This window comes from Chrysemys picta, chromosome 13 (genome assembly GCF_011386835.1).
Source record: "Chrysemys picta bellii isolate R12L10 chromosome 13, ASM1138683v2, whole genome shotgun sequence".
NCBI lineage: Eukaryota > Metazoa > Chordata > Testudines > Emydidae > Chrysemys > Chrysemys picta.
This window is the reverse complement of record NC_088803.1, coordinates 24943319-24971232: the sequence shown is the minus strand read 5'-3', so window position 1 is coordinate 24971232 and position 27914 is coordinate 24943319. Positions and strand designations below refer to the sequence as shown.

The 27914-nt window shown below is 42.2% G+C and overlaps 1 protein-coding gene across 11 annotated transcripts in view; it reads right to left on the bottom strand.

Annotated features, from left to right (window-relative positions):
• The window catches only part of RBL1 (RB transcriptional corepressor like 1), a 79783-nt gene that overhangs the window by 24943 nt on the left and 26926 nt on the right, over positions 1-27914 (bottom strand). For 8 of the 11 annotated variants that reach the window (XM_065565665.1, XM_065565662.1, XM_042854959.2 and 5 more), the window contains 7 exons: positions 25334-25500; positions 21932-22044; positions 20015-20118; positions 16552-16689; positions 9243-9407; positions 8887-9022; positions 7272-7538 (listed from right to left, as the gene is read on the bottom strand). In XM_065565665.1, coding sequence (XP_065421737.1) covers positions 7272-7538; positions 8887-9022; positions 9243-9407; positions 16552-16689; positions 20015-20118; positions 21932-22044; positions 25334-25500 — 1090 coding nt within the window. The remainder of the gene's footprint in view (positions 1-7271; positions 7539-8886; positions 9023-9242; positions 9408-16551; positions 16690-20014; positions 20119-21931; positions 22045-25333; positions 25501-27914) is intronic. The other 3 variants (XM_065565667.1, XM_065565664.1, XM_065565668.1) reach the window with 1 other exon arrangement.

Sequence of the window (27914 nt, the reverse complement as noted above, 5' to 3'; positions counted from 1 at the left end):
TCATGGAATCTAACGGGTCTAATGAACTCAATTTTTATTTAATTTTTTGAATGGGAACCATGATATCTTTGTGGTGTTTAAAGTGAGTCTCAGACGGTCAAGCAAATGTAATGTGGCGTCGACGAGGTACGGGAGGATGTGGATTCCCTTCCTCCTGATATATGCCTGACACCACCATGCATTTGGTGAAGAATCAGGAGGCAGAAGAGAGGCTAAATGGGACAATAGTATAATGAAAGTAGCATTCTCCTACCACACAAAGCAGAAATTTCCTCTGGCTCAGTAGAATCGCCACATGAATGTAAGTTCCAGAGCAGCAAATCAGCCATTCTGAGACCATGCGAGGAGGTTAGCCAAGAGTGACCATGCGAAATCTCATGTATCTGATTAATTTGTTGAAGCTGTGAAAGTTGAGAATGGGTCTCATCCATCCTTGGATTTCGGTATCAGGAAGTACTGGGAGTAAAAGCTGTGGCCCTGGTGCTCTAGTGGAACTTCCTCCACCACTCCCAATGTCAACAGAAAGCTGACCTGCTTGATGAGCAGTGTCTTGTGAGAGGGGTCCCTGAAGATGGATTTGGGGGTGAGGTGCGTAGCCCCATCTGACAGGGTCTAGGACCCAGCTGTTGGAGACAACTGAGTCCCAAGCATTGCAAAAGCGGGCCAGCCTGTCCCTAAAGAGACAGAGATGGTGGAGTATTGACTGAATCTGTGCTCTGGACTAAGGAGTCAAAATGGGTGTTTAGCCAGCACTGAGGGAGGGCGTGTGGACTGTCCAAAGCCAGAGATTGACTGATTCCTCTTGTAGGACCTATCCCTCTTTCTATGGTAATCCTGCTGTTTCGGGGGAAAGGCTGTGTGATGAAATGCTGTGGGCGATATTGTTACTGCTGCTGTGCCCCATAGTGGCATCTTTGCGCGGCTGGCATGCACACTCCCAAGGACCTCAAGGTAGCCCCAGAATCTTTAAAGGAGTGCAAAGTGTCATCAGTCTTGTCCAAGAACCAGAGCTGGTGCTAAGAATAAGCAGTTTAAGCTATTGCTTAGGGCCCCAACCAGTTCAAGGGGTCCCCCTATTAATTATTGGTATGTGTTGTGTGCCATCAAGCAGCATTCTGCAACAAATGCCTGAAACTCCTCATGCAAGGCCTTGGGCAACTGGTTCTTGAATTTAGACATGGCTGACCAATTGAAGAAATCATACTTGGACAGCAAAGCTTGATTTGCTGTCACCGGCACGAGGTGCATATCATTGATCAGGAGGGCCACTCTTCCAGGGATGGCAGGCTGTAAAATGTCCACCAGTTTGTATATGGTCTCTTGGAGAAACTCTGCTTGGGAGCCCAGGGATGCAGCTATATGGTATAAAAGGTCCTGATACATCTTAAAGACCTCCAGTATAGAAGAGGAAGATGAACCAGGCAGCATGGCATCGTCTGGCGATGAGGACATGGGTCTTGGCTAAGACACAACTGGCTCTTGCTCCTGGGAAGACATACCCGGGAGGGAGGACTGCAGCGGCTCCACAGGGAGGAAAACCACTGATGCCTGGGCTTGCAGCTGATCTGCATTCACCACCGTCAACCTGTCAGGTGATTCAGCTTTCAACGGGATGAGGAGCATCCCATTGAGTCCAAAGAGGCCACTGATAAGGGTAGGCGCATTGGTGACCAGTAGGAAGCGCACCAGGGACCACCATCCCTACCATGGGACACATGCCAGCCCTGGAAACCATACTGGTCCACAGGTAGGCCTCAGAACTCGTCAGGTGATGTGGAGCAGGAAGATGACTATCCAGAATCGGATTCAGAAGAGCCCTGATATCTCAGGAATATGGGCAGAGCAATACCCCAGGGAGCCAACAGGTGGTCCGAGTCATCTGTCACCCAGAACAAGGCAGGAATCAGTGCCCCTGATGAAGGCGATATCATTGATGCCAAACATGCTGGTGCCACAGGCAGTGTTGGTCCTGGTGCAAACAGTGGTACTGGAGTGCCCCAGTGCATCAACACTAAGGGTGATAAAAGTCTCCATTGGAACATCTGCAGTGTTGAAAGCAGATGGGCCATAGAGGGTCCTCATGCCAAGGTCCCTTGTACCAACCCCATTACCAGCTCCATCCCCACCAAAGGAAGAGGTGCATCTGAATATAATGCCGATGGATACAAGAGCTCAGCGACTCACTCCATCGGAGGGGTTATAGGTGGTGCATCTCTGGGAAAGTCCTGGATCAATGATAAGGGTTGGGACTGAAAGGTAGAGGAGATCTGTGGCTGCCTGATATGTCAATGACGTGGACAAAGTATCAGCATTTCCCTCATTGGTATCGGACTCAATGGACACTTGGAGACCAGAACCAGAGTCGACAGTACATGGTTTCTGCACTTCCTACTCAGTACTGGGGAAGGGTTAGAGGTATCCATGCCATTGCGCACGGTGGAATCGGTGTCGGGACAGTCCGTGCTTATCCTGGGGGAGGCAGAGGAGTTGCCCTGTGACCTGGAATGGTCCCGATCGGTCTTAGAAGACCCCTTCCTTGGCACCGACAGAACGGCTACTACGCATCTTCAGAGAGGCGCCTGCCCTGGAATGAGAAGCAGCAGCACTCTCCAAGCCTGAGGGTGATCTTCGGCCCGAGGAGGGCCTTGGTACTAGATCAGGTTGCGTGGCCTGTTCAAGCAGAAGCTGCTTGAGACAAAGGTCCTGTGCTACCCGAGTCCGCTTCTTGAACGAGCTACAGATCAAATAAGGTTCTTTAAGGTGGGCCTTGCCAACACAAAGCAAGCAATGTGTGTGGGCGTCACTGTTGGGAATGCCACTCCACAAGAAGGGCAATGTTTAAATCTCGGTTGACACTATCTACTGCCTACTAACACTAATGATAAGACAACAATCACACAGCTCTGACTTCAGCCACAGAGGGTGAGAAGGAACTAATGGGGGGTCAGGGTAGCGCTGCCTCATATAGCCAGGGAAGGGGCCACAGCTATGTGTCACCCCTCTATAGATACTGCTAGGCAACAGTCTCCAGCTCTGGCGTGCTGGGCATACACGCACCTAACTGCAATACACATCTGTATCTACTCGAACAACAACCCTGGCAATTATATGTGCTTTTCAGTCATCAATCGAAGAGAACTGTATAAAGCAGGGTAATCATCACTCCCCCCCTCGCCCCCAATTTTACAGATAAAGAAATTAAGACAGAGTTACTCATCCAACATCACAGTGAGTCAGTACCAGAGTCAAGAATTAAACTTGTTTCCTGATTTCCAGTCTTGTGCCTTATCCACTGGCCATGCTGCCTTTCATACCATCCCCCTAAACTTTGCATTTATCCAAGAATCACATTTTTTTTCCCTTTTTGATCACAGTTGCAAGACCAATGCTTAAAGAAATTTCCCCACTTTCTGCCGGAGTGTTTCTAGCCCTGGAAGAAGGGCCAGGTCTACCCCTAAATATTAGGTGGACATAGCTACATGGCTCCCAGGCATGAAAAATTCACACCCGAAACATGCAGTTAAGCCAGCCTAAACCCTGATATAGACACCACTAGATAAACGGAAGAATTCTTCCATCAACCTAGCTAACATCTCTCAAGGGGGTGGATTAAATACAGCAACAGAGAAACCCCTTCTGTGGCCTTAGCAAATGTCTATGCTATGGCACTACAGCAGCTTCACTGCAGAGCTGTAGCTCTGTCACTGTAGTGTAGACAAGATCTAAGTTATAGGCCCCTAAAATCACATCCTTATCAACACATCTGGTCTCTCCTCCATTTAATTCCTAAGTGGTTTTAGAAGCAGGTATCCCACAAACTACTAAAGTTAAAAAGGATGGCTTTATGCCAAAAGCTTGAATTCCTATAAGGCATTTGTTTCTAGCCCTATGGAACTCTAAAAGTGAACTGCAAAAGCAATTCAGACTACGTGGTCACACTTGCGAATCCCAAAATAAAGTGCATTTGGGCATCTGATTGTGCACAGGTCACCCCATTTACTCACTAAAATTCCTACTCAAGGCTAACGGTTTGCCAGGCCTGACTGCAATTGCCAAGACTTACCGTCAGTATCTTCAGCATGTATGGTAATGATGCATCTTGTATACAGGATTATAGTCCAGCTCAGGTCAACTCAACTCTGGTTTTATCATTTTATGAATGGGACTGAAAGCAGGGTTTGTTTAAAATACATCTTTGTCAGTCCTATCATTTCCTTCTCGGAGAGCTTTTCCAAGTTTCTGTCAGGTGGAGACGTTTCTATGGTTCGCCCTTTATGGGCCCTTTGTATTTCCAAAACACAGATTTCCAGCTCAGCCATTGGACCACCTTGACAGTCTACAGAGTAGCAGCCGTGTTAGTCTGTATCCGCAAAAAGAAGAACAGGAGTACTTGTGGCACCTTAGAGACTAACAATGCCACAAGTACTCCTGTTCTTCTCTTGACAGTCTAGTGCAACTTGGCTGCATTACTGTCCATGACCATCTGACAGACAATGGCACCTAGATGCCTATTCTCCACGCATTGTCCTCGCACGTTACCACGGTATACAGAGCTAGAGAAACATGAAGCAGCAAGGGAGAAGCCTGGAGGACTAACAGAAGATTCACCCCCAAATCCAATTGCTTGTGTTAAGAATTAGGGCATTTTCATGCTGTGACTATGACTGAGGTGATGAAAGTTGTCTTAACGTCTGCAAAATCCAAACCAGAGGAAGCATTCTGAATTGTGGGTAGTCTGATTAACCCAGATTGTCTCAGCAATGTAAAATCAATCATGTTTCTCACATGAATAATAGTCAACGTACACATCAGATAATATAAACTGGAATTCAGGCAGAGCTGATCACTTCAACAGGAACAGTACAGGAGTGGGAGATAAAATATGCCAACTGTACTGGGTGGCTCTCAGATGGTTTCTCTTGCTGAGGTTTTGGTTGTAACCCCAAGCACATCACATCATATATGGAAATGGCCCTATGTCCTTCATGGCTGTTGAAAGCAATGGAAAAGACAACAGGCCCATTATTGTCAAAGATTCCTAATGCCTCCTTAGGGACAGCAACATACCAATGACATTTAAATAAACAGTGCTTAGGACCTTGCTCAAGAAACCATATTTGATTGTTAACACACAGTTTCTGTCTTGCCTTGAATCTCCCCTTTTAAGAGAAGGTAATTGAAAAGATAGCGATGAGCCATCTCCAGTACTGATTATACAGATTTTGATGCCTAACTTCTGGCTTCAAGCTTGTTTATGGAAACATCACTATTGATATGGATGAGCTTCTTCTAATGATGTAAAAGGTAAAGTTCACAAGCTGATTTTAATAGATTTACCAGCAGCTCTGGATAACATTGTGACTGTAAGGTCTGACTGACTTGCCTGCAAGATATTGCAGGAGTGGACTGAGGAATCTTTCAGTGGGTTTACTTCTTCTCAGAAGCATCCAAAAAGGGTAGTGCTGGGCAAACTCTTCTTCCCTTGGCCCCGCAAATGCAGGGTTCCATAGCATACCATTTGTAATCCCTTCTGTCGGACATTCCTATTAAGCCACTTGGAAAGATCAAGAGTTTGGACTACTGGGTCATCAGTATAACAATACTCAGCTCTTTGCCACCATCTCAAACAATATGGCATCTATAGTCTCTTTACTCTGCCAGCATACAATACAGAGAGCTGGATGAAGATTCAAGCTGGGAAAACCTGCAGTTTTGTTTCCTGGTAAGGGGAAGGAGATGGGGGATTAAGCCAACGGTGTGTCTGCATCAGCTAACAAGTGTGTAATATTTGACCTCAGGGTCTCGCTGGATTTATCGCTGCTCTTTGACTCAAACTGCATTGGTGACCCATAGTGCGGGTGAGTTTGTCATTGATCACGGACCATTCTTCTTTGATCTGGAACTCACACAGTCATCCACACCTTTGTTACCACCAATTGGGACAAATGTGTCCTAGGACTAATTCCTCCAGCTACTGCAGAACCCTTCTGCCTTCCTCCCAACTGCTGCAGGATGCCCCAAACACTGGACCTGAGATCAAGTCTCTACACTGGCTTCCTGTTTTCTTTTGGCTGTAATTCAAGATGTTGGTAATCATATTCAAAGCCTAAATGGTGTGAAGCCAAGGTATCGAGAGAATACCTCTCACCCTATACACCTGTATAGCAATTAATATCTATTAAGATCAGCTGGGAGACTGCTAAAATTGAACACTCTGGGCATGATACTATGAAGTGCAGTTGTAGGGTGCTGCAAGTATAAGCACAGGTAATAAAGTAGTACAGAAAGTGCAGTGGAACGTACTCCTGTATTAGTGAGATAGACATTATGACTGCCAAGTCACTTCTGTCTAGGAGTCTTCAGAAAAGAAGACAAAGCTAAGTGTCTCAGTTGTATTCCACGGATTGCTGTGCACTGCACGATAACTTTCAAGAACATGGTTTCCCATGTTTGGCAGCATGGCTCTCAGTCAAAGAATTTGCTTCTTTTGGCATCACAACCATATAATGGTTTCTGAATGAATTTAATTTAGAGAGCATTTGATTATTATCTTAGTTTCTGTGAATGGCATATCTAATTTTATTTTGCTCCTCTAAAGGTCGTCATGGCAATAGACCTTACAGAATATTAATTTTTAATATGCTTCTTTTTATATTAGAAATATCAGAAATTAGAGAGAGCTCCATTAAATCATCTAGTCCATTCCTCATGGGCCAGAGCAGGATTTGGGGAGTTGCCATACAGCCAACTTCAATCTGTCAGAGTCAAGTACTGTGAACCTTTCATGTATCAATTTGTTTCTAAAATCTATATCCTCTTAAGTAAAATCACGATATACTGAGTAAACAGATAGGAAAACAGATAAGGATACGGCTGTACCTGAGGACCTAAGCATATTAAATCCCAAGAATTATTTGTGTCATACATCTTCATAAGGCTTCATCTGTGATGAAGCAAAATTTGCAAAGCAACAACTTCACAAACCCTGCCCCAGCCTGCAGTGGATACATTACCAGGATAATCTGTAAGCAACAAGTCTTTGTCTAGACTCTAGTCCATGCAATAATAAGCACTAGGGATGTCAAAGCATATTTTCTCTTAATTTTTTTTTCAAAACAATTTTCTTTAGATGTTACTTGTTCAAAATGCAAAGCCCTCCAAACTGAATCTACATTGTGTTTGATAGTACAACCAAACCCCAGAAAAAGGACATAGTAAAACATTCAGCATCATTATAAAATGCAATGAAGTAAAATGAATGGATATCTTACCATGCAGTGGGATTGTAACTTTCTGTCCCATTGTCCCTGTTACAGTAGCTGTTGCCATGGTCAAAATTGTCTGTCCCGGTGAGAGAGAGATATTTTCAGCAGCAACGCTTGAAGCTGGGGCAATTTTCAACTTCGTTCCTTCAGAGAGAACCTTTTCTACCTGCATGTCTTTTGGGCTGTCATCGCCAAAGAGCCTTCTCTTAGCACTTCCAGCTGTAGGAGAACTGTAGCGCTCATGAACAGAGATCGGAGACAACGGCTGCATGTCTAATATGAAAGAAAGGAAAAAACATCACTACAATATGCAGCAGTTTAATAGAAATACAATGTCCAAAATGAGAGAACTACTAGTCCCCAAGCTACAAAACAGAAGTCAGAATCACAAGAAACCTTCCACTGACAGAACAGTAGCACCATAATACACAGATCAAAGTCCTCTAGCCCTTCAATTGCTTCCCCTTATTCTTCACTATTCCCAAACCATTTCATTTGATTGACAATATGTTTGGATTCTTAGCCGCTGGAAAGCAATGGAGACCTCTTCCTCGTCCAGTCGCATCTTTCCTGAGCTCTAGCTGCTTGGACATCTTGTTTCTCTGTCTCTTCCTCTTTAATCCCCTCGCTACTACTCAGCTTGAATCCTCCCTCCCTTTGCTCATTCCCTTATCTCTATTTCTTCTCACAAACTCTGCTCACTTTAACTGCTTCCACTCATGCTATTGGGCAGCAGCAAAACTGATCAGTACAATATCAGTTTCACTCTTCTGATCCATGGAACCCTTTGGAAGCACAAGATAATCTCCTGCTACTCAAGACACTACATTGTGTGTGTCCCTCTCCATCCCACAAAGCAGAAGAGTTTCTGGGTAAACAGCAAAGTGAAACTGGCTAAAAACTTGGAAGTTTCACTCTGCTACTAGCTTTCACCCACTCCCAGAGGACAATCCCTTGTCAGCAGAGGCAGGTGCATTTTTTCAAGCTCTGCTCTTCTCCCCTTCAGTATGCTTTTTTACTTTCTGTAAATTTATTTGAATGGTAACAACAAGTCATACAGCCCAGTGCACAGAATTGTTTGCCTTTTTGTGAAAAAACAGCAATCCCAAGTTGTTGGTTGTGGGGTTTTTTTGTTTTTTGTTTTGGTTAAAAATAAGTGTCCATTTAAGAACTAATGAGATAGAGGATAGTATTTTTTTAAAAAGAAATTGACCTATCAAATCTGAGAATGGAGGCATAAAGATAGAAAATACAGGACAGAACCAAACTTCATAGTGAACCACTGAATAGATTAGAACAGCAGGAGAAGCAGAGCTACCAGCTGTCAAGGATTACAGCTACACCATCTGAATCAGTATAGACAACCCTAGAAAAGGCACAAAGGCAAATATTACTCTGATTCAAAGTAGGCAATGTGGACATAAACACATTGGATGGAAGCACAAGCAATTGAGTGTTATGGAGACAAAGCTATAGAGTTAGGGAGAAGATTTCCAGACAAAAAGTTTGAAAAGACAAATGACTAAGATTCTAAGCAAACGCACCCAGGATTTCTCTATGTATTACTATGAATGGTTTGAAATACTATATACTACAAACACATCAGAAGCTCTCAACTTACCCCGTCGTAAACTTCCACCAAGATCTGTGCGAACCTCTTTCACCCGGGGATGCACAATAGGCGATACTGGCATCATAGGGAGGTGCCCTAGTCCACTTCCTCCATTACCGGCTTCAAAATTACTTGGGTATATTACCTGGAATATAAGAGATGCCAGTTTAAGAATAAATAATCTTCGCCTCTTCATACCATCTACCATTATTAAAAAGGGTGTCAGAGAACACCGTGTCTTAGGTTTTATAATTATTTCACTACTAGATAAATTGTTGCATTTGATTAATATCCTATGCAAAATACCAGTCCTGGAAAACTAATACACTTGCATTTTCTGATAATTTATTTTCCCTTCAACATACTTCTTCACAGGTTGGGACCTTGTTTTCTGAGGCTTGTAGAGCTTTCCATAGGGCAGAGTCGCTGGTCCAGGCTAGACTCTCCAAAATCTGTTCTTCAATGTTGTTGAGGTGCTTCACCATGTCTCTGGAGAGTCCTTCCTCAGACCGAATCAATACTTCAATCACCTAAAGGGAAGCAAGGCAGTTCAATCAGCCATGCTAAAAGCAAAACCACCTCACCTATCCTTAACTCTCCTCTGACTGAATGCTAGCAGTAGCACCCTGGTCACTTGCTGCAGCAAGTTCAATTGCTGCAGCTCAGAAAAGGTTGCTGGCACAACTGGGAACAATTAGCTATTTTCTGTTGCTGGATTATGAGTACCTGGGTGGTGATTACTAGACTATTGATACAACTGGCAGTAACTGGGAGAATATAACTGGGAGGAACAGGAAGCAGGAGGGGGAGCTCAGAAGGTGAACTGTACAAAGGAGAGAAGCAGTGTGGAAAGCTCCTACTGCAATATGCCTGCGTCATGTTCTGTTTAAAAAAGAACTATGGAATAAAAGATACATGTAATAAAACGAAAATGGCCTGGGTGTGTTTATGACTGTGAGGCTATGGGAACAGGCTAAAAAGTATGGTACACTCATCAACTGACTATTCATTTCAGGTCCAATTCAACCCTCCCTCCTTGTTTTTAAAAGTTCCAGCTTCTATTACATACCTTGCGTGTTTCTGCTCCTCTTCCTGATACCTCTGCTCATCCCACACACTCCCCTCACCCCAAAACACACCATCTTGCCATAGCTGGTGCAAAAGCATTCTATGCTGGAATCCTGTGGTCTGGAATAGCTTCCCTACATCAATTCTCCATCTGATTCCAAGTCTCAGAGGGCCTGTGTTATACAGGAGTTCAGACTAGAGGATCATAATGGTCCCTTCTGGCCTTAGAATCTATGAAGACATTTTCTGCTTTGTCATAGATCTGTTTCTTTCTCCCTCTCCTCCTTCATCTTCAGTAAGCGAAAATATAGTTTAGTTCTTCACAGAATTTTAAGATCCAGTATAAAAGGCTTCATATGAAATGGTGATTACACTGCTCTACAGCCAAAATGCTTCTGAAATAAATGTAGTCAAACTTTACTAATTCTGGGTCACTGAGAACGAAAATGATGCTTAAAATTGTTGATTGGCTCTAGTTTTCAAGATATGCTATTGGGTCAGTATATACGACCTTGACTTGGGAATGGCGGAGGATAAGTGAGTTATAAAGGGAAGGGATCTCAATTTAAACCAGAAGTGACTAAAATACATCTTTGATTGGATCTATGAATAAATCTATGACTGGGTTTGGACAGTACTTGCTTTTTAGGCAAAACAATGAATGATGCAATCTGAAGCTGGTATTGCGTCATACATGATATGAATTGCATCATGTTATTCCTAGAAGTCATGGATGATGCAATCATAACGAAGCTTACATCACTCTGCTGAACAAATTGCCCTATATCAGCTCTAGAAATCATACAGTGTCGTGCTCTCTTATTTGTCAGTGTTTGATTTTGCAAAGGGACACATTTTTGTTTAGCCAAAGTGAGCAGAGATGCCTCGTACTTGTGTGAACAGTGCAGATAACTTCTGCTATGTCTGTGGTGAAGTGACTTTTGCATCACAAAAGCGCAGTATAACCACTATGGTTAAGAAAGCCTATCACCTTTATTTTGGCTGCAAAATTCGAGATCAGGACAAGAGGTGGGCCCCACACATATGCTGCAACACTTGTGCAACAAATCTTCGCCAGTGGTTGAACAGGAAAAGGAAATCTATGCCTTTTGCAGTGCCAATGATTTGGAGAGAGCCAACAGATCATACCAGCAATTGTTACTTCTGCATGGTACCTCCAGTTGGGAAAGGTGTGTCAAAGAAGAAAAAGTGGACTGTGCATTAGCCAAACATTCCATCAGCTATACGCCCAGTACCCCATGGAGAAGGACTGCCGGTTCCTGATGCACCAGAATCATTCTCACTTGAGTCAGACGAGGAAGAGGAAGAGGATGAAACTTCTGGTCCTGAAACATCAATGTCACAGGACCCACATTTTCTCCCATCCTCCTCCTCTGAACCACACCTCATAACACAAGGTGAACTGAATGACCTTGTCAGGGATTTGGAACTACCCAAGAGTAAGGCAGAGCTGTTGTAAATCTCCTGGCAGGTGATGTTAGGGTTTCCATGTTCCGTGACCGTCAAAAGGATCTTGTCCCATTCTTCTTCATGGAAGGTGATCTTGTAGCCTGCAACAACATTGATGGTGTGATGGCAGCCCTCAACATCGTTCACGATCCAGATGAGTGGAGACTGTTCATTGATTCATCGAAGACGAGTCTTAAAGCTGTTTTACTGCATAATGGCAATGTTTTGCCATCAATTCCAGTTGGTCATGCAGTCCATATGAAGGAAACCTATGACAACATGAAACAACTTTTGAGGTGCATAAACTATGATCAACATCAGTGGCAGCTTTGTGGCGATTTGAAGGTTGTTGCTCTCTTGCTTGGTCAGCAGACTGGATACACAAAGTACTGCTGTTTTCTCTGCAAATGGGATAGTCGTGCAAGAGATTCCCACTACATCAAGAAAGATTGACCACTCCGACAGTCATTGGAGCCTGGGAGGAAAAGTGTTCAGCATCCACCACTTGTTGAATCAAGGAAGATTTTGTTACCACCCTTACACATCAAGCTGGGTCTGATGAAGAACTTTGTCAAGGCCACTGACAAAACACAAGCAGCTTTCCAGTACCTCCGTTGAAAATTTCCAAGGTTAAGTGAAGCTAAGATAAAGGAAGGTGTCTTTGTTGGTCCTCAGATTCGTGAACTTCTTCCAGATGATGCATTTGACCATGCACTGCGTGGCAAGGAAAAGACGGCATGGAAAGCCTTCCAGTTAGTGGCAATAAATTTTCTCGGAAACAACAAGGCAGACAACTACAGGTTGTTGGTGGAAAACCTCCTCAAGGCATACAAAAGCCTTGGTTGCAACGTGTCACTAAAGATACATTTTTTGCACTCTCATCTAGATTTTTTTCCACCGAACTGCGGAGCAGTGAGCGACAAGCACGGCGAGCGATTTCACCAGGACATTGCAACAATGGAGAAACGCTATCAGGGCAAATGGAGCCCATTAATGCTTGCAGACTATTGCTGGACAGTGACGAGATGCTCCATTTAATGAATACAAGAGACAAGCCAAGCAGCGCCGAGTAGACACTGAATAGGACTAAACTATGTACATAATAGTTTTTTGCCTTGTGTTTCATAATACATTTTATTTATGTAACCCTTTTGCTGATTTTTAAAGTGTTACATAAACAGGACAGGTGAAATATTATCATGTAAAGCAACCATAAACACATGAAAAGACCTAGGTTTACAATTTATGATTAAAACTCTACTATCTACACAATATACATAGACATAAAATGTAAAAACTTAAATATCTTAGAAACAGTAGCCAATCAGTTGTTTTGTCATATTTGAATTCAACACATCAAAATACATAATAAATAGCACATTTTATCTCTGAAGCAGACGACTTCTCAAAAATTGTAGACCAGTTATATATATCTACACCATCATTTCCAGTTTACAATTAGATTTACATTTAGTTTTTAATTGATGCTCTACCACTTTATAACTAGGTGATGTTCACAAATACCATTACCAATCAATTTACAGTGATGAGTGTGGTTTAAGAGCCTATATCAAATAGAAAATGTGATTCAAGTGTAAACCAATGCTGTGGAAGAGAAAGTTACTCACCTTGTGCAGTAATGTAGGTTCTTCGAGATGTGTGTCCCTGTGGGTGCTCGACTTTAGGTGTTCGTGCGTCCCTGTGCTCGTAATCAGAGATTTTTGGTAGCAGTGCCCGGTTGGGTTGCACATGTGCGGCCCCCATCTCGCACTGCTTGAAGCGGTTAACTGGTGCTGGTGTTTATTCCTTCTCTACTGCAGAGACTAAGTAATAAACCCCAAAGTAGAGGGTAAGAGGGAGGGTAGTGGAGCACTCACAGGGGGACACATCTCGAAGAACCTCCGTTACTGCACAAGGTGAGTAACTTTCTCTCCTTCGAGTGCTGTCCCTGTGGGTGCTCCACTTTAGGTGACTTCAGAGCAGTGGCCTCCGGTGGAAGGAGGGTCTTCGGAGTTGAAGTTGTGAGAGCAGACAGTACAGTGAGTCCAAAAGAGGCATTGGACATTGCCAGTTGTCTTAATGCGTAGTGCTGCGTAAAGGTATGGACTGAGGCCCAGGTTGCAGCCCTACAGATGTCCGTGATGGGCACGTTGTTAAGGAAAGCAATAGAGGTCAATAGGGCTCTGGTGGAATGCGTGCGAATCCCCAAAGGAGGTTGTCGGTCACACTGATGGTATATAAGAACTGACATACTGGGTCAGATGAAAGGTCCATCTAGCCCAGTATCCTGTCTTCCAATAGTGGCTAATGCCAGGTGCTCCAGAGGGAAGGAACAGCAAATCATCAAGTGATCCATTTAGGGACAGTGATCCATCAAGTGATAGCATAGAATTATGCAATCAGAGATCCACTTGGAAAGCCTCTGTTTGGATATGGCACTCCCTTTGGAGCGTTCATTGATGGAGACGAACAGTCTGGCTGATTTATGAAATGATCCTGTTCTGGCTATATAAAAGGCCAATGCCCTCCCTACGTCGAGAGTATAGTGGACTGCCTTCTATCCTCGTGGGGTTTGGGGAAAAACGTCAGTAGGTAAATGGATTGATTAAGGTGGAAGGCTGAGATGACTTTAGGTAAAAACTTGGGGTGCGGTCTCAGGGATACTTTATCTTTAAAAAAAAGTGGATGGGGAGGTCTGCCATGAGACCACCCAACTCTCCTACACGTCTGGTAGATGTAACGGTCACTAGAAATGCTACCCTCATGGAAAGGTGTAGTAGTGAGCATGTAGCTATGGGTTCAAATGGGGAACCAGTGACGGCCCGAAGGACTAGGCGGAGGTCCCATGGTGTAGTAGGATCACGTAGTTCTGGGTAGACGTTGGTGAGGCCTTTGAGGAAACATTTGGTGAGCAGGTGAGCAAACACAGAATGTTGATCCACTTTGTGGTGAAAAGCTGTGATAGCAGAGAGGTGTACTCTTATTAAACTCATGGAGAGGCCAGACCTTTTAAGTTCTAAGAGATAATCTAATATTGAGGGTAAAGAGCTAAGTTCCCTGTAAGCTACGCGGCCATGCAGCAGCCTATTTAGTGCCATGCAGGTGCTCAGGGAACCCACCCGGGGACCTGCCAGGGGAGGGGCGGCTTGAACCCAGCCCGAACCTGCTGCAGCTGGGGGCACCTCTTCCCCAGCTTTGGGCATTCCCGTCAGGGGAGGCTTTTGCCCCCAGAGAGGCTGCTGCATGATAGCACTGGGTATTGTAAAGGTATGCACCGAGGACCATGTCGCCGCTCTGCATAAGTCCTGGATTGGAACCTGCACTAAGAAGGCTGCCAAAGAATCTTGGGACCTTGTGGAGTGAGCTGTTAAGTTCGACTGAGGGGGAACGCCTGCGAGGTCGTAGCATGTTCATATACAGGATGTGATCCAAGATGAGATCCTCTGGGAGGAGACCAGAAGCCCTTTTATTCTGTCAGCTATAGCAAAGAAGAGCTGGGACGACCTATGAAACGGTTTGGTTCTTTCAATATAAAATGCCGGAGCATGTCTGACGTCCAGGGAGTGCAATCGTTGCTCTTCCCTATTTATGTGAGGCTTAGGGTAGAAGACCGGTAGAAAGATAGCCTGGTTGTAGTGGAATTGGGACACAACCTTTGTGAGGAATTTTGGGTGCAGCCGCAGCTGTACCTTATCTTTAAGAAAACTGTATATGGTGACTCTGCTGTGAGGGCTCGGCTCTCCAAAACCCTCCTTGCCGAAGTAATTGCGTTTATAATGGCGCTATGAGCGCGCAACAGCAGGGGGCGCCGGCACCGAGGCTATGGATACCACTAGGGGAAAAATCTTCGACAGCTGTGCTCGGGGCACTCGCACACCTAAATCGGAATGGACATGTGCAATCACTTGAAGAAGAACTGCAAGCAACAGCAGAGGCACACACATTGGGGCTATTGCCTGAGGAAAGGGACTCAAATGAAGGCTAGGGGAATGTTTCTACTACTCTACTCTTGCAGCTACCCAAAAGCTGAGGAAGTGAAAGAGTAGCAGACACACTCCAGCCTCCAAACGTCAACAGCCAGGAGGCTATGGAAGGTCAGAAACAGAGGCTTTGGGATGGGAAAAGGAGAGCGGGCAGGGAGATATACTTAATATACCATACTGACGAGAAAGGCTGGGGTCCTCAGTGAGGGTCCAGGAACAGCACTGTGGCTGGAGTCTCAACACCCTCTTGGTTTCTCAAAGGCTGGATTCTATCTTGGGTATTGCTCCTGAACAGCAGGGCCCCCACATCTTAACTGGCTGGTTAGACCTCTGACTATTAGGGCCTGGACATTTTCACTAGATGCCTAGGTATTGGTATGTCTGTGAGAAAGGCCAAAAGACAGAGAGACTGAGATAAGGTAAGTTAGTAAAGAAGAAAGGTACAGAATTTGTGGGGGAGAAGGGGAAGAATAAAGGTGACAAAAAGGAGGAAGTGGGGAACAAGAAGAGAAGACAGTGCTCTGTTACAGGAAAGAAAGTTAAGTAAAGACAGGAAGGGAAAAAAAGATTTAACAAAACAGGGATGTAACAAGAAGGACTGATCAAACAGTACTCAACAAATATATTATTTTGAAGTATTTTAACAGTATTAGTTGAAGAATTTCCCTCAGGTTTTTGTGGTATGTGACCAGTTCTATAACTGGTGAAATATTTAGTACATTTGAGTACTGGTAGAAATACTGGTCAAATATAGTCTAACAATATTTTATTCCACTATTCGACCAACCACAGTAGTAAGTCAGGTTTGCAAATCATTCGTTAAATCGAAAATTGACTGACAGCATGTTACAATTAAATGAAGTATACAAACCATGCACAATAAAGCACAAGTGCTTTATTCCTTTACATTACAGGGGAAATGGTGTCACAAGAATTACATATGTTGGATAACAGATGTCAATTCTTGGTAGTATATTCAAGGGCAGCCTTAGAGTAAAATAGCACATATGCTACAGGTCTGCACTAGCCCCTCTACTATACCTAATTTAGGAATAGAGGGCTTCTAGGACTGTGAATCTAATACAAAATAGAGGTACTTTAAAAGTTTATAATAATTCAGATCCAAGTATTTGAACATGACGTTTATGCTTACCTTATAAAAATAGAATGGTTGGAGATCAAGAACCTCGATAATCCAAGGGAAAGTTCGCAGTGAGCTATATGCAAATAGCACAATCTCCAAACAACATGCTATCAGGGAACGATGGAAAATATCTTGCTCCAAGAGAGCCTAGATAGGACGTAGAAATGGTTTTCAGCCACATCATTAAGGAGTTACTCAAATATATTTTCTTAAATGATACTAGAGAGACTGAACTACTGAGAAAGAGCAGCATTCTCCTTGCCACACACACACAAACTCTATCCACACTAGATGAAGTATGATGATTTGATCTGCTAAGGCCTGCATTAAAAAAACATAGAATAAGAATTTAAGTTTTGTTTTAAACCATACCCTGAATTTACTATCCATTAATTAAAACTTAATTGAATTAAGATTTGGGATATGGAAAAAGTTACAGAAGAGGGAGCACTGAAAAAGAAGTCAAGAGACAAAGGACATAGATTCCAAGGCCAGAAGGCCTTGTGATCATCTAGTCTGATCTCTTGTATAACAAAAGCCAGAGAACTTTGCCAAAATAATTCCTAGAGCAGATCTTTTAGAAAAACATTCCATCTTGATTTAAAAATTGTCAGGGATGGAGAATCCACCACGATGCTTGGTAAATTGTTCCAATGGTTGATTACCCTCACTTTGAAAAATGTACCCCGTATTCCCAGTCTGAATTTGTCTAGCTTCAACTTCCAGACATTGGATCATGCTATACTTGTGTCTGTTAGACTGAGGATCCCATTATCAAATACCTGTTCCCCAATGTAGGTACTTCTAGACTAATCAAGTCACCCTTTAACCTTCTTTGTTAAAATAAACAGATTGAGCTCCTTGAGTCTATCACTATAAAGGCACAAAAATGATTAAAGGTCTAGAAAACATTACCTATGAGGGAAGATTAAACAAATTGGGTTTGTTTAGTCTGGAAAAGAGAAGACAGGGGACATGATAACAGTTTTCAAGTACATAAAAGGTTGTTAACGAGGAGGGAGAAAAACTGTTTTTCTTAATCTCTGAGGATAGGACAAGAAAAAATGGGCTTAAATTGCAGCAAGGAGATGTAGGTTGGACATTAGGAAAAACTTCCTAACTGTCAGGGTGGTTAAGCACTGGAATAAATTGCCTAGGGAGGTTGTGGAATCTCCATCATTGGAGATTTTTAAGAGCAGGTTAGACAAAAACCTGTCAGGGATGGTCTAGATAATACTTAGTCTTGCCATAAGTGCAGGGGACTGGACTAGATGACCTCGCAAGGTCCCTTCCAGTCCTATGATTCTATGTTTGGTAATCCATTAATCATTCTTGTGGCTCTTCTGTGAACCCTGTCCAATTTATCATGTCATTTAACCTGTCTGTTCCACTCTTTACAGACAGATTTGCTGACTTATAAGTAGTACAGGTGCTGACACACTGGAGAAAGAATAGCAGATAAATCAATTATATTACAACTAGCATCTTGCTAAATTATGACAGTTTAAGCTACAAAAAGGAAACTTCCAATGGTATACTTAAGTATCGTACTATGTTCAACTACTTTACATATTTGTTCCCTGAAAGATCAATTACTGTTTCTTTTGCCCTTTCCATTATTTCCCGCTTTTCGGAAAGTTTCAAATGGTAAAGGCTGGTTTTATAGTTGTTTATCAGTAATAATGCAAGTCGAAGGGGAAGCAGACCTACAGTGCCAATGACAGTAAAGCTGCTTTGATACTGTGGGTAAAAGGATAAAAGCCTGCTCCCCAGGGGTTAAAGCAGAATGCAAGGTGTGCTAGCTGTTACTGAAAAGCAATACAGGCATTTTCTTGAAGAAGAAAGAGGAGAACAAAAATGCCTTGCCCAGCATCTATGTTCTAAAAGACAATATAGGCAAAGACAATTAGCAGTTGTAGGCACCTTCATATATAGTTATTATCGTCAAAGGCTAGTCTATTCAGGTATTCTGATGAAGTGGGGTTTTATTCATTTTGTTATGTTGCATCTTGTTATGTGAGTCTTACAGTCCTATACTAATTGTGTGTGTACCTTAGTTCTGTGTGTACCTTAGTTTCCCTGTGTACTGCACCAATACTTAGGTGGTGGAAATTGGGTGTGTGATTTTGCTGAGGCCCTGGAGGCAGGTGAGACTGTCCTACTATTTGCACCTGTGTAATCTGAGACCCAGGAGGAGGGTGCGACCAGGTGCCTTTGGCCGAGGAAAAGAGACAAAGGCCAGTGGAGTGGCTGGAGAGTTTCAGTTTAGAGCTGGCTGGGGAAACGGAGGGAGTCCCAGAACTGGGGTCTGGGCTCCCTACCCCCAAGATGGACCTAATTGAGGGGTCCTGTTCTCTGTACCTACAATCTCTGTTTTAGACCGCGTTCCTGTCATTTAATAAACCTTCTGTTTTACTGGCTGGCTGAGAGTCACGTCTGATTGCGGAGTTGGGGTGCAGGGCCCTCTGGCTTCCCCAGGAGCCCCGCCTGTGCGAACTCGCTGTGGGAAGCGTACGGTGTGAAAAGGGGATGCTGAATGCTACGAGGTCAGACCCAGGAAGGTTGAAGCTGTGTAAGCTTCTTGCCCTAGAGACAGTATGCTCAAGAGAGAGGAGGCATGCTCCCCCAGAGTCCTGACTGGCTTTGTATGGAGTAGTTCCAGAGCATCGCCCAGTGACTCCGTGACAGGTATATATCACATATCAGACACATATGAGTTAGGAAAAAAGGAGATATCAGTATTAAATGCAGATGAAAGGAATCATTTGAGATGCAGGAGAGAAGCATAACATATTGAAGAAAAACAATCTTGGAGAGAAATATTTGCAAGTCACTTTTCTTTATCAGTTCAAATTACTTGACGATCCAGTTTTTGATTTAAAATCAGGTAAGATTTCACCTTTGTTGTAATTAGGGATGTAAAATATTAAACAGTTAACTGGTAAGCATTAGTCTTACCCATTTACTCACCCTAACTGTTAGCCCCAGTCCTAAGCCAAGTCGGCCGGCCGGCCAGAGCAACCTTCCCTTTAATCAGAGCCCCTCTCCCTTTAATCGGTTAACCGATATAATTTTAATCATTTAAATGGTTAACTTTTAAAACGATATTTACATCCCTAGTTGTAATACAGCAGAGTGTGTAGGATTTAGTACACAGCCATAAGAAAATATAAGGAAGGAACTATGTTAGTTGAAAGACTAGTAGTACTGAACAAATATTGAGCTCTCAAGAAACTACAACTGGGTCAAATTCTTGAAATAATCTCATTTAAGGAATTAAATTAATATTAAACTGGAAAATTGAGCCCATCAATCCGCAATTAGCTAGTCAATAGACAAGGAACCAATTCTACCCTCAGATTGATTTAAATGGGAGCTGTGTGGATTGACCCAAATACATAATTTTTCTGAAAGTATTCACAAGGGTGAACTTAAAGAAGAAGAGGCTCTTCTGTTCCAGTTCTCTACTTACTGTCATGTCCTTCCCATGCAATCTTCGTGTTTCTTGTACCACTATCGTCTCCAAAATTTTATAATACAAAATCTCTGCCAGTTTTAGTCTGTTAACAGCAAAATCTGCAATTGAAACCAAACATTGCTGAAAGCTCGTATTCCAAGTCAGCAGTTGGGAGGGGAGAGGAGGAGGAGGGGATGAATAAACAATCTTGATTAAGTTAACCAGTATTTTACTTTCCATAACAGAAACACACGTGTGCTGTAAGCTTAGAGGAAATACTACTCTGAATGTCTTTAGTAATGCTATGTGAAACAAACCTTACATGCAATTAACATATTTCATACTCTTTAGATGTTCAAACTTTAGGAATGTTTATGTGTAAGGTCTCCACTCCAGTTTTGTAAAAGTCTTCTGAATTTCAAATATGTAATGAATTGCATTAACACCCATACAGGAAAGTTCATTTAATTAAGAAACTTTTTTTCCCACTTCTTAGGCAGATTTATAGTCTCTTATTAAGAGTTTCAATACAATTTCTTTCAAGTCCTATTTTGAACTACAGTAACTCCTCACTTGACATTGTAGTTATGTTCCTGAAAAATGCTACATTAAACAAAACGATGTTAAGCGAATCCAATTTCCCCATAAGAATTAATGTAAATGGGGGGAGTTAGGTTCCAGGGAATTTTTTTTCACCAGACAAAAGACTATGTATAATTATATATACATACACACACACATATACACACAGAGTATAAGTTTTAAACAATTTAATACTGTACATAGCAATGATGATTGCGAAGCTTGATTGAGGTGGTGGAGTCAGAGGGTGGGATATTTCCCAGGGAATGCCTTGCTGCTAAATGATGAACTAGCACTCGACTGAGCCCTCAAGGATTAACACATTGTTGTTAATGTAGCCTCTCACTCTACAAGGCAGTATGAACGGAGGGAGAAGAGACAATAGAAGCATGGCAGTGGCTGCAAACATTCCCTGTGGAAACTGAACATGATGATGAACCCACACTATCCCGGTGGAGCTCACCACTCCCTCCACTTTCCAAAGTGCTGGGGGGGGTGGCGTGTTTGAGAGACATGGCAGTGGGTGGAGGGACACCTGAACTGCCCAGCAATTGATAGCCTGCTGGGCGGCTGCCGCACAGGGAACTTAGGGGAGCTGATAAGGGGGCTGCCGGCCCACCCTAGTTCCAAGCCCCCACCAGCTAGCTTCAACAGCTGCTCTTCCTGCAAGCAGTGGACAAAGCAGGCGGCTGCCAAACAACATTATAAGGGAGCATTGCGCAACTTTAAAAGAGCCTGTTCTCTAATAGATCAGCGACATAATGACGAAACACCGTTAACCGGGGACAACGTTAAGTGAGGAGTTACTGTATAACCTTGCATGGTTTCATTCAACTCTGTACAATGTCCTGTTTGGTAGTTATTGACCTGTTGCAATGAAAAGATGCAACAAGTTTTGAACCAATGAGTAGTGGTTCAATATTTTTAAAGTTATTATTGCCTTTACTAAGGCATCCCTTATTTATTAAAGTAAACTTTTTAATGCAATATTCTTACTATCTTATAAATGTCTCAATAGGACTTGTACTGAAGGCACCTTCACCTCCATGGAGTTGGGATTGATGTATGGATGAAATGTCCCAGAAACCACATTATAAGGACATTTATCTCTTCAAAATTTTGATCAGCCTGGCCCAATCAATGAGGAGCTGGAGTAATATTAGTACATTTCTATGCAGTGAGTTGCCCCTCCATTGAAAAGTCAGTTTTCATCTACACCAATCGTTCATTTTACTAAGTACATGAAGAATCAGCCGAAGCATTTTTTCTTCCCATAAACGTGTCGCCTTTGATACACAAGCGATGCACTTCAATATGCTGAAACATTCTATGCATTTCACATATTCCTACCTATGTGAGATCCTGGCTGGTCATCTGTTGACCGAGTATAACTCCGACAGAAAGCCTCACCTATTTCTTTAACTCGATTCATGATGCTTTCCATAGGGTTGCGTACACAAGACCTATAGCAGGACCCAGAGAGAAACCTCATTTGTATATTACAGAAACATAAAAAAGCCCCCCGATAGGATTCATTTCACCAAGCTTTCCTCTTGGCAACCAATGTCCCATCCTGTGATGTATTTTACACTCTGGACAGCACTCATTCAAAAAGGTTTACAAGCTAACCAGAAAAAGAGATAGTCTGTGGGTTTTAATACTATTACTTGCAAGTCCGATTCTGAACTGTAACCTTGCCTTATTTCATTCTGTTATGTACAACATTCTGTTTAATGGTTACTGACCTATTGTACACAAAGAAAAGATGCAACATGTGTTCCAGAACAAAGAGTAGCAGTACAATATTTTTTAAAGGCCATATAGGATTTGATAGTTTGAGAAGACGGAGGGCTTGTCTACACAGTGGAGTAATGCACACTATGGAGGTGTGATTTCTAAAGGGCACTAATTATTGTCGATTAACTGCTCTGAGTAGACCCTGCTGGTGCACACTAAAGACTTCCCAGTGCACTTTAATGTAGTAAAGTACTAGAGCTTACTATGTTAAAGTGTTCTAAGAACTTTAGTGTGCATCAGCAGGCACAGACCAATTAATCCGCAACACATCAGGGTACTTTAGGAATCTCACCCCCATAGTGTGCATTACTCCCTATGTAGACAAGCCCTGACTAACTCCATTATTATTTTTGTACATGAGTAGTGCTTGATAAAGAATGTGCTTATATAAACTGAATTCTGTTCTTCAGAGCAGTGCACTAGCTCCCCTCTTTAGAAATAATAATGGACTTTTGTTTCTTTTTAACCTTACATTATTTCTACTTTTATATTATCTTAACAGTATTAAATTACTATGTAATAACTCTGAGCATCCAGACACAGATTGTGGGAGGATTTTATAAATTATTTTAAATTATGCAAATTGCTACCACACAATTAAGACCAAAACTGATTTTTTTTTTTTATGGGGGGCGGAGGGGAGGGGAGGGAGAAAGGAGGAAGAGACAGAAGAAACTTATTCATTCAAATTTAAAAAAAAGGAGGAAATGGATAGAAAGTAATACTAGTCAGAGTATATCGCCTCAGTACTTTGATATCCATATAATATTTGCACCAGGGATAACTTGGGCTACCAATAATTTACCTTTCAGGAGCCCAATCGATTATGATACAATTAGAATGTTCCCCTAGCCTAGACAGTCTATTTAGGAATAGAAGAATATAATGGATTTAATTATGTGACAATGAAATTAGGAATTCTATTTTGTGATATGTTTTGAAACATTGGCACTATGGTTGCACAAGTCTGGACTTGCCCAAAGGCAGCCTTGTTCTGCATTCTAGAGAGCTAACCCAGGCACAAAAAAAATGTTTGCTCACTGAAGGACCATCACTGGTGGAGACAGAGTTTCACAGTTTGAGCATATTGCACAGAACACAAGAACGGCCATACTGGGTCAGATCAAAGGTTCATCTAGCCCAGTATCCTGTCTTCTGACAGTGGCCAATGCCAGGTGCTTCAGAGGGAATGAACAGAACAGGTAATCATCAAGCGATCCATCCCCTCTCGCCCATTCCCAGCTTTTGGAGACAGTGACAGAGGCCTTATTTAAGAGTGGATGCAGCTGTGTGCAGGGAGGCTGATAATTACCACATAAGGGCTCGCAGGAGAGACTGTGCCCAGCCAGAAATCAAACTTCAGATTTCACCCCTTCTGCGAGTCTGAACAGGGCAAAGGGCTCAGAGCTTGTCAGTTTTAAAGATCTGAATTTCTCAAATGTTTTAAGAGTAAAATCACTATGGCTAAGCTTCCTCTGTTAAGGCTGAGTTCCTTCCTTTCCTTTAACCCCTTCAGAAACAAACTAGAAGCCCAGGGAGTCCACAGCCTTGGTGGAACTCTGGGGCTGCAGATGTAAGCAACTGGGGGGTTCAGGAGGTTCTCAGGTTCTAAGACAGCTAGCCGGTGGTGTCCCATGTCCCAAGGAATGGTGTCAAACAAGATGTCTGAGCCTGGGAATGTGACTTTGAGACCCAGAGCAGTGACTCAAAGGGTGGGGGAGAGGAAAAGGGGAATGTCACAGTGGATAATCAGCCAATGAACTCCCAGTGCGACACTATGATCAAAAGGGCTACTGAAATTATTGGATGTATAAATGGGAATATCAAGTAGAAGTAGAGAGGTTATATAATCTCTTTAGTTGGTACTGGTGCAACTACTACTGGAATACTGTGTCCATTTCTGGTGTCCTCAACATGAAGAATGTTGAATATAGGAGAGAGTTCAGTGAGAACAGCAATGAGACAGGATGAGAAAACATGCCTTACAGTGACAGACTCAAAGAGCTCAACCTGTTTAGATGATCAAAGAAGATCTGAGGTGACCTGAACACTATATATAAAGTACCTACATGGGGAACAGAAATTTCATATAGAAAGCTCTTCTTCCTAGCAGACAAAGGTATAACAAGATCCAATGGCTGCAAACTTAAGCTATTCAAACACAAAATAAGGGGCAGATCTTGAAACAATTTACAAGGGTTGTGGTGGATTCTCCATCACTGGAAATTTTTAAGTCAAGAACGGATGTTTTTCAAAAGGATATGCCCTAGTCAAACAGGAATTAACTCAGAGAAGTCCCATGAGCTGTGTTATAAAGGGGGTCAGACTAGATGATCATAATGGTCCCTTCTAACTTTATAATCCATAAATATATAAAATTAGACTAAAGTGCATTGGAGGAGCTGAATGCTGAAGACTAATGGCAGGCTCTAGGCTGCGTTCTACTCACTTTCACAACTTGCACTTAAAAGAAGACTGTAACTGCCTCTTTAGTCGGCAGACAAGACTGTCATACACTACTCTCTTCCTTGGTAGGTGACTTCTATCAGACTAGGATTTAATTTGTCCAAATTTGCTTTTGTTAAGAAATAGATTTTTTTTGGTCAAACTTGTTATACCAACAGTGTCAATAAAAAACAAATGAACAAATTATGATTAGCTGACGAGTAAAAAAAAATTTGGCCTATTAATCTAACAGTAAGTAATGAGGTTTTTTTAAAAGCCGTACTTTTCCAGAAGCACAGATTCATTAAGAAATAAAAGGTTTAGTTCCTCACAATAAGGCCTTTCAAATGGAAACACTAAGAAGACAGGTTGGTCTTTTTCCCCAGCAACCCTCATAAAACCCTTTAAAAAGACTTGAGTATGGAGTAAAAATGTAGTAGCCTAACAAAACCAAGTCTGAAGAGAGGGATCACCTTTTGTAATGAAAGTAGGGGTAAGTGACATGCTTACTCAAAGATAGCTATAAGCTGTTCACTTGGTGCATTTTTCAACCCAGCCACAATGCTCTGTAACCGGCTCACACTTTGTGTTGCTGAAGCAACAGGAGTGATTACCGCTTCCTTCTCTCTCAGGTATCTCCTTCCTGTCAGTGGTGTAGAAGGTGCAAATGATCTTTTCTGCCAAGTAAGATAGAAAATAAGTTTATCATCAAAGATTATGTTTCTACAGATGTTTTGAGACATGAACTGCAAAGTCATTCACAAAACTCACAGGTACACCACAAACCACAGGGAAAATGAGTATGCCCACACTACAGTCACTACCAAAAAATAGGCTGAGATTTAAAGTAAAGTGTTTTTAAGGGCAAGTTCTCTAACAAATTACAAACCTAATGAAATCCCCAAATTAAAAGTCAGAAGTTTAAGCAGAGAGAGAAATCAATAAAATACAAGACTTAAACGTCTTAAAAACATAAACAAGAGGTTTAAGATCACTTAAACACTGACAAATGGTAAAAGCAAGACCACTGCAATGCGTAACCATAATTACCTGATGCCACAGAACTATTGTATAATCAACCTCCCCTTTTAATCTAATATATTTATCATACATGCTGCAATTACAATTCAGTTCCAAAGCTCTTCTCTGCATGAACCTCATTTGGGTTTAAATTATGCATATATTTTACAAAATTTACTAATATTTCAAGTGAAGCAATGACATCCAAAGAAAGCTGAAGCAGTATTTGTAAACACTGCAAAGTTATATATAAACAACCAATCTTTTTCACACTGCCCACTGAAAGCCACTTTCAGACACTGCCTCTACTCTCCTTCATGGAAAAACACTTCCCCTATTCTATCCTTGCCTCACTCCATTATCTACAGACCCCAGTTCACTCCTTAGCACAAAAGTTTCCCATTCAGAAGACTGAACTTCCTTTAGAAGTGAATTAACCTAATTTTAAGAAACAAGCTATTTGATATTAGCAATATTTTGGGCAGATTCCCAGCTGCGATCAAGGAGCATTTGACACAGATGAGGGAGATTCCCCATCCACTTCCAAAGGTGCCCAATTCACTACCAGTCACAGGACTGCTCAGTGCAAGTCTCCCAGTCCAAGTTAAACCAGCCTGAAGGCTGCTCTAGCCTGCACCACATGCCTGCAACCTCCTTATAGTAGCTGTGAATCATCACAGCATGAAGGAGCCCCACCTATGTCATCTTCCACACCAGCCACTGAAATGGCACTAAAGCTGCTATACCACCTGAGGATCCCCTTATGTGCAAAGAGATCCTCTGAGGGATGGATCCATCTATTTGAAAGCTACTTAATACCAATGGAGTGGTGCAAAGTGGCTGGAGCACAGCCCTGGACTGTATTGATTATATTTTCCATTTCCAAAATTCAAGATATGAATAATGTAAGAAAATATTACTTTTTGTAATATTAAGATGGCTACTTTTCAGAAAGATTGGAAGGATCAGGGTTAGCCAGAGCGTTCAAAGTCACAATTTATAAGTAAGCAGAAAGCATAAGAAAGGATCTGCAGTGCTATGAAAATTTAAAAGTTCAAAATGGGCAAAGTGAGTTGAAATCACTGCACACTCACTCACTCACTAAATGTCAAATATAAAACCCAATAGCTTCACACTGTTTTGAAGAATGATTTTACAAAACTGATCTGTACCAGTGCTTGCTTCTAGGAACAATTCTTTTTCGCCTGTTTCCAACTTATTTTTGAAACTGTCTAAGCAGCATGAAACTAGTATCACTCATCAACTATAATTGACACACCATCCTTCAGAGAGACAAGATGGGTGAGGTAATATCTTTTATTCTACCAACTTCTGTTGGTGATAGAAAGCAGCTTTTGAACAACACACAGTTCCTTCTTCAGGTCTGAGAGTCACAGCTAAATGCAAGGTGGAACAGATTGTTTATCATAAGTAGTTAGCATATATTAAGGCAGAGGTTCTCAAACTGGTGGGCGTACCAGAGGGGCCAGAATGTATTCTAGAGGGGATGGGTGTGAGACGTTTTAGTGGGGGGAAAAACAAAAACAAACAAAACAAAACCCTTACTGCACACATTTTACCCACAGCAATGAATAACTAACAAAGCTGATTCCTCCAGACATATCAAGTCCTCAGATCGCGCTGTGCAGTTTGACGGATTTCTGCTAAGCTTGCATAGCACTATATAAAAGTTGTTGCCATCTGTACATTAATCTGTTTGCTACAACGTGGTATGCTCATTTAATTGTAAGCATCAACCACAATCGCAGTTTTGCTTCTCCTCTTATTACAATGGATCATTGGCTCATTTGTGCAACAGGAAAAAAAACACCCCAACTCAAGTGAAAAACAAAGAAGCCAAAACTTTTCTGAACTACTTTACTGTACATTAAAAACTAACAATGATCTCATCTTCAGGTACAAGGAGATCTCCAGATAGCTGTCTCAAGCATCCAACCCAACATGGAATTGTTCTGCTCCAAAAAACAGGCGCACCCATCACACTAGTAACAACAGTGTGATGCCAGTAAGCAGTATATCACTAAAAATTTACATTACTATATACTTAAAT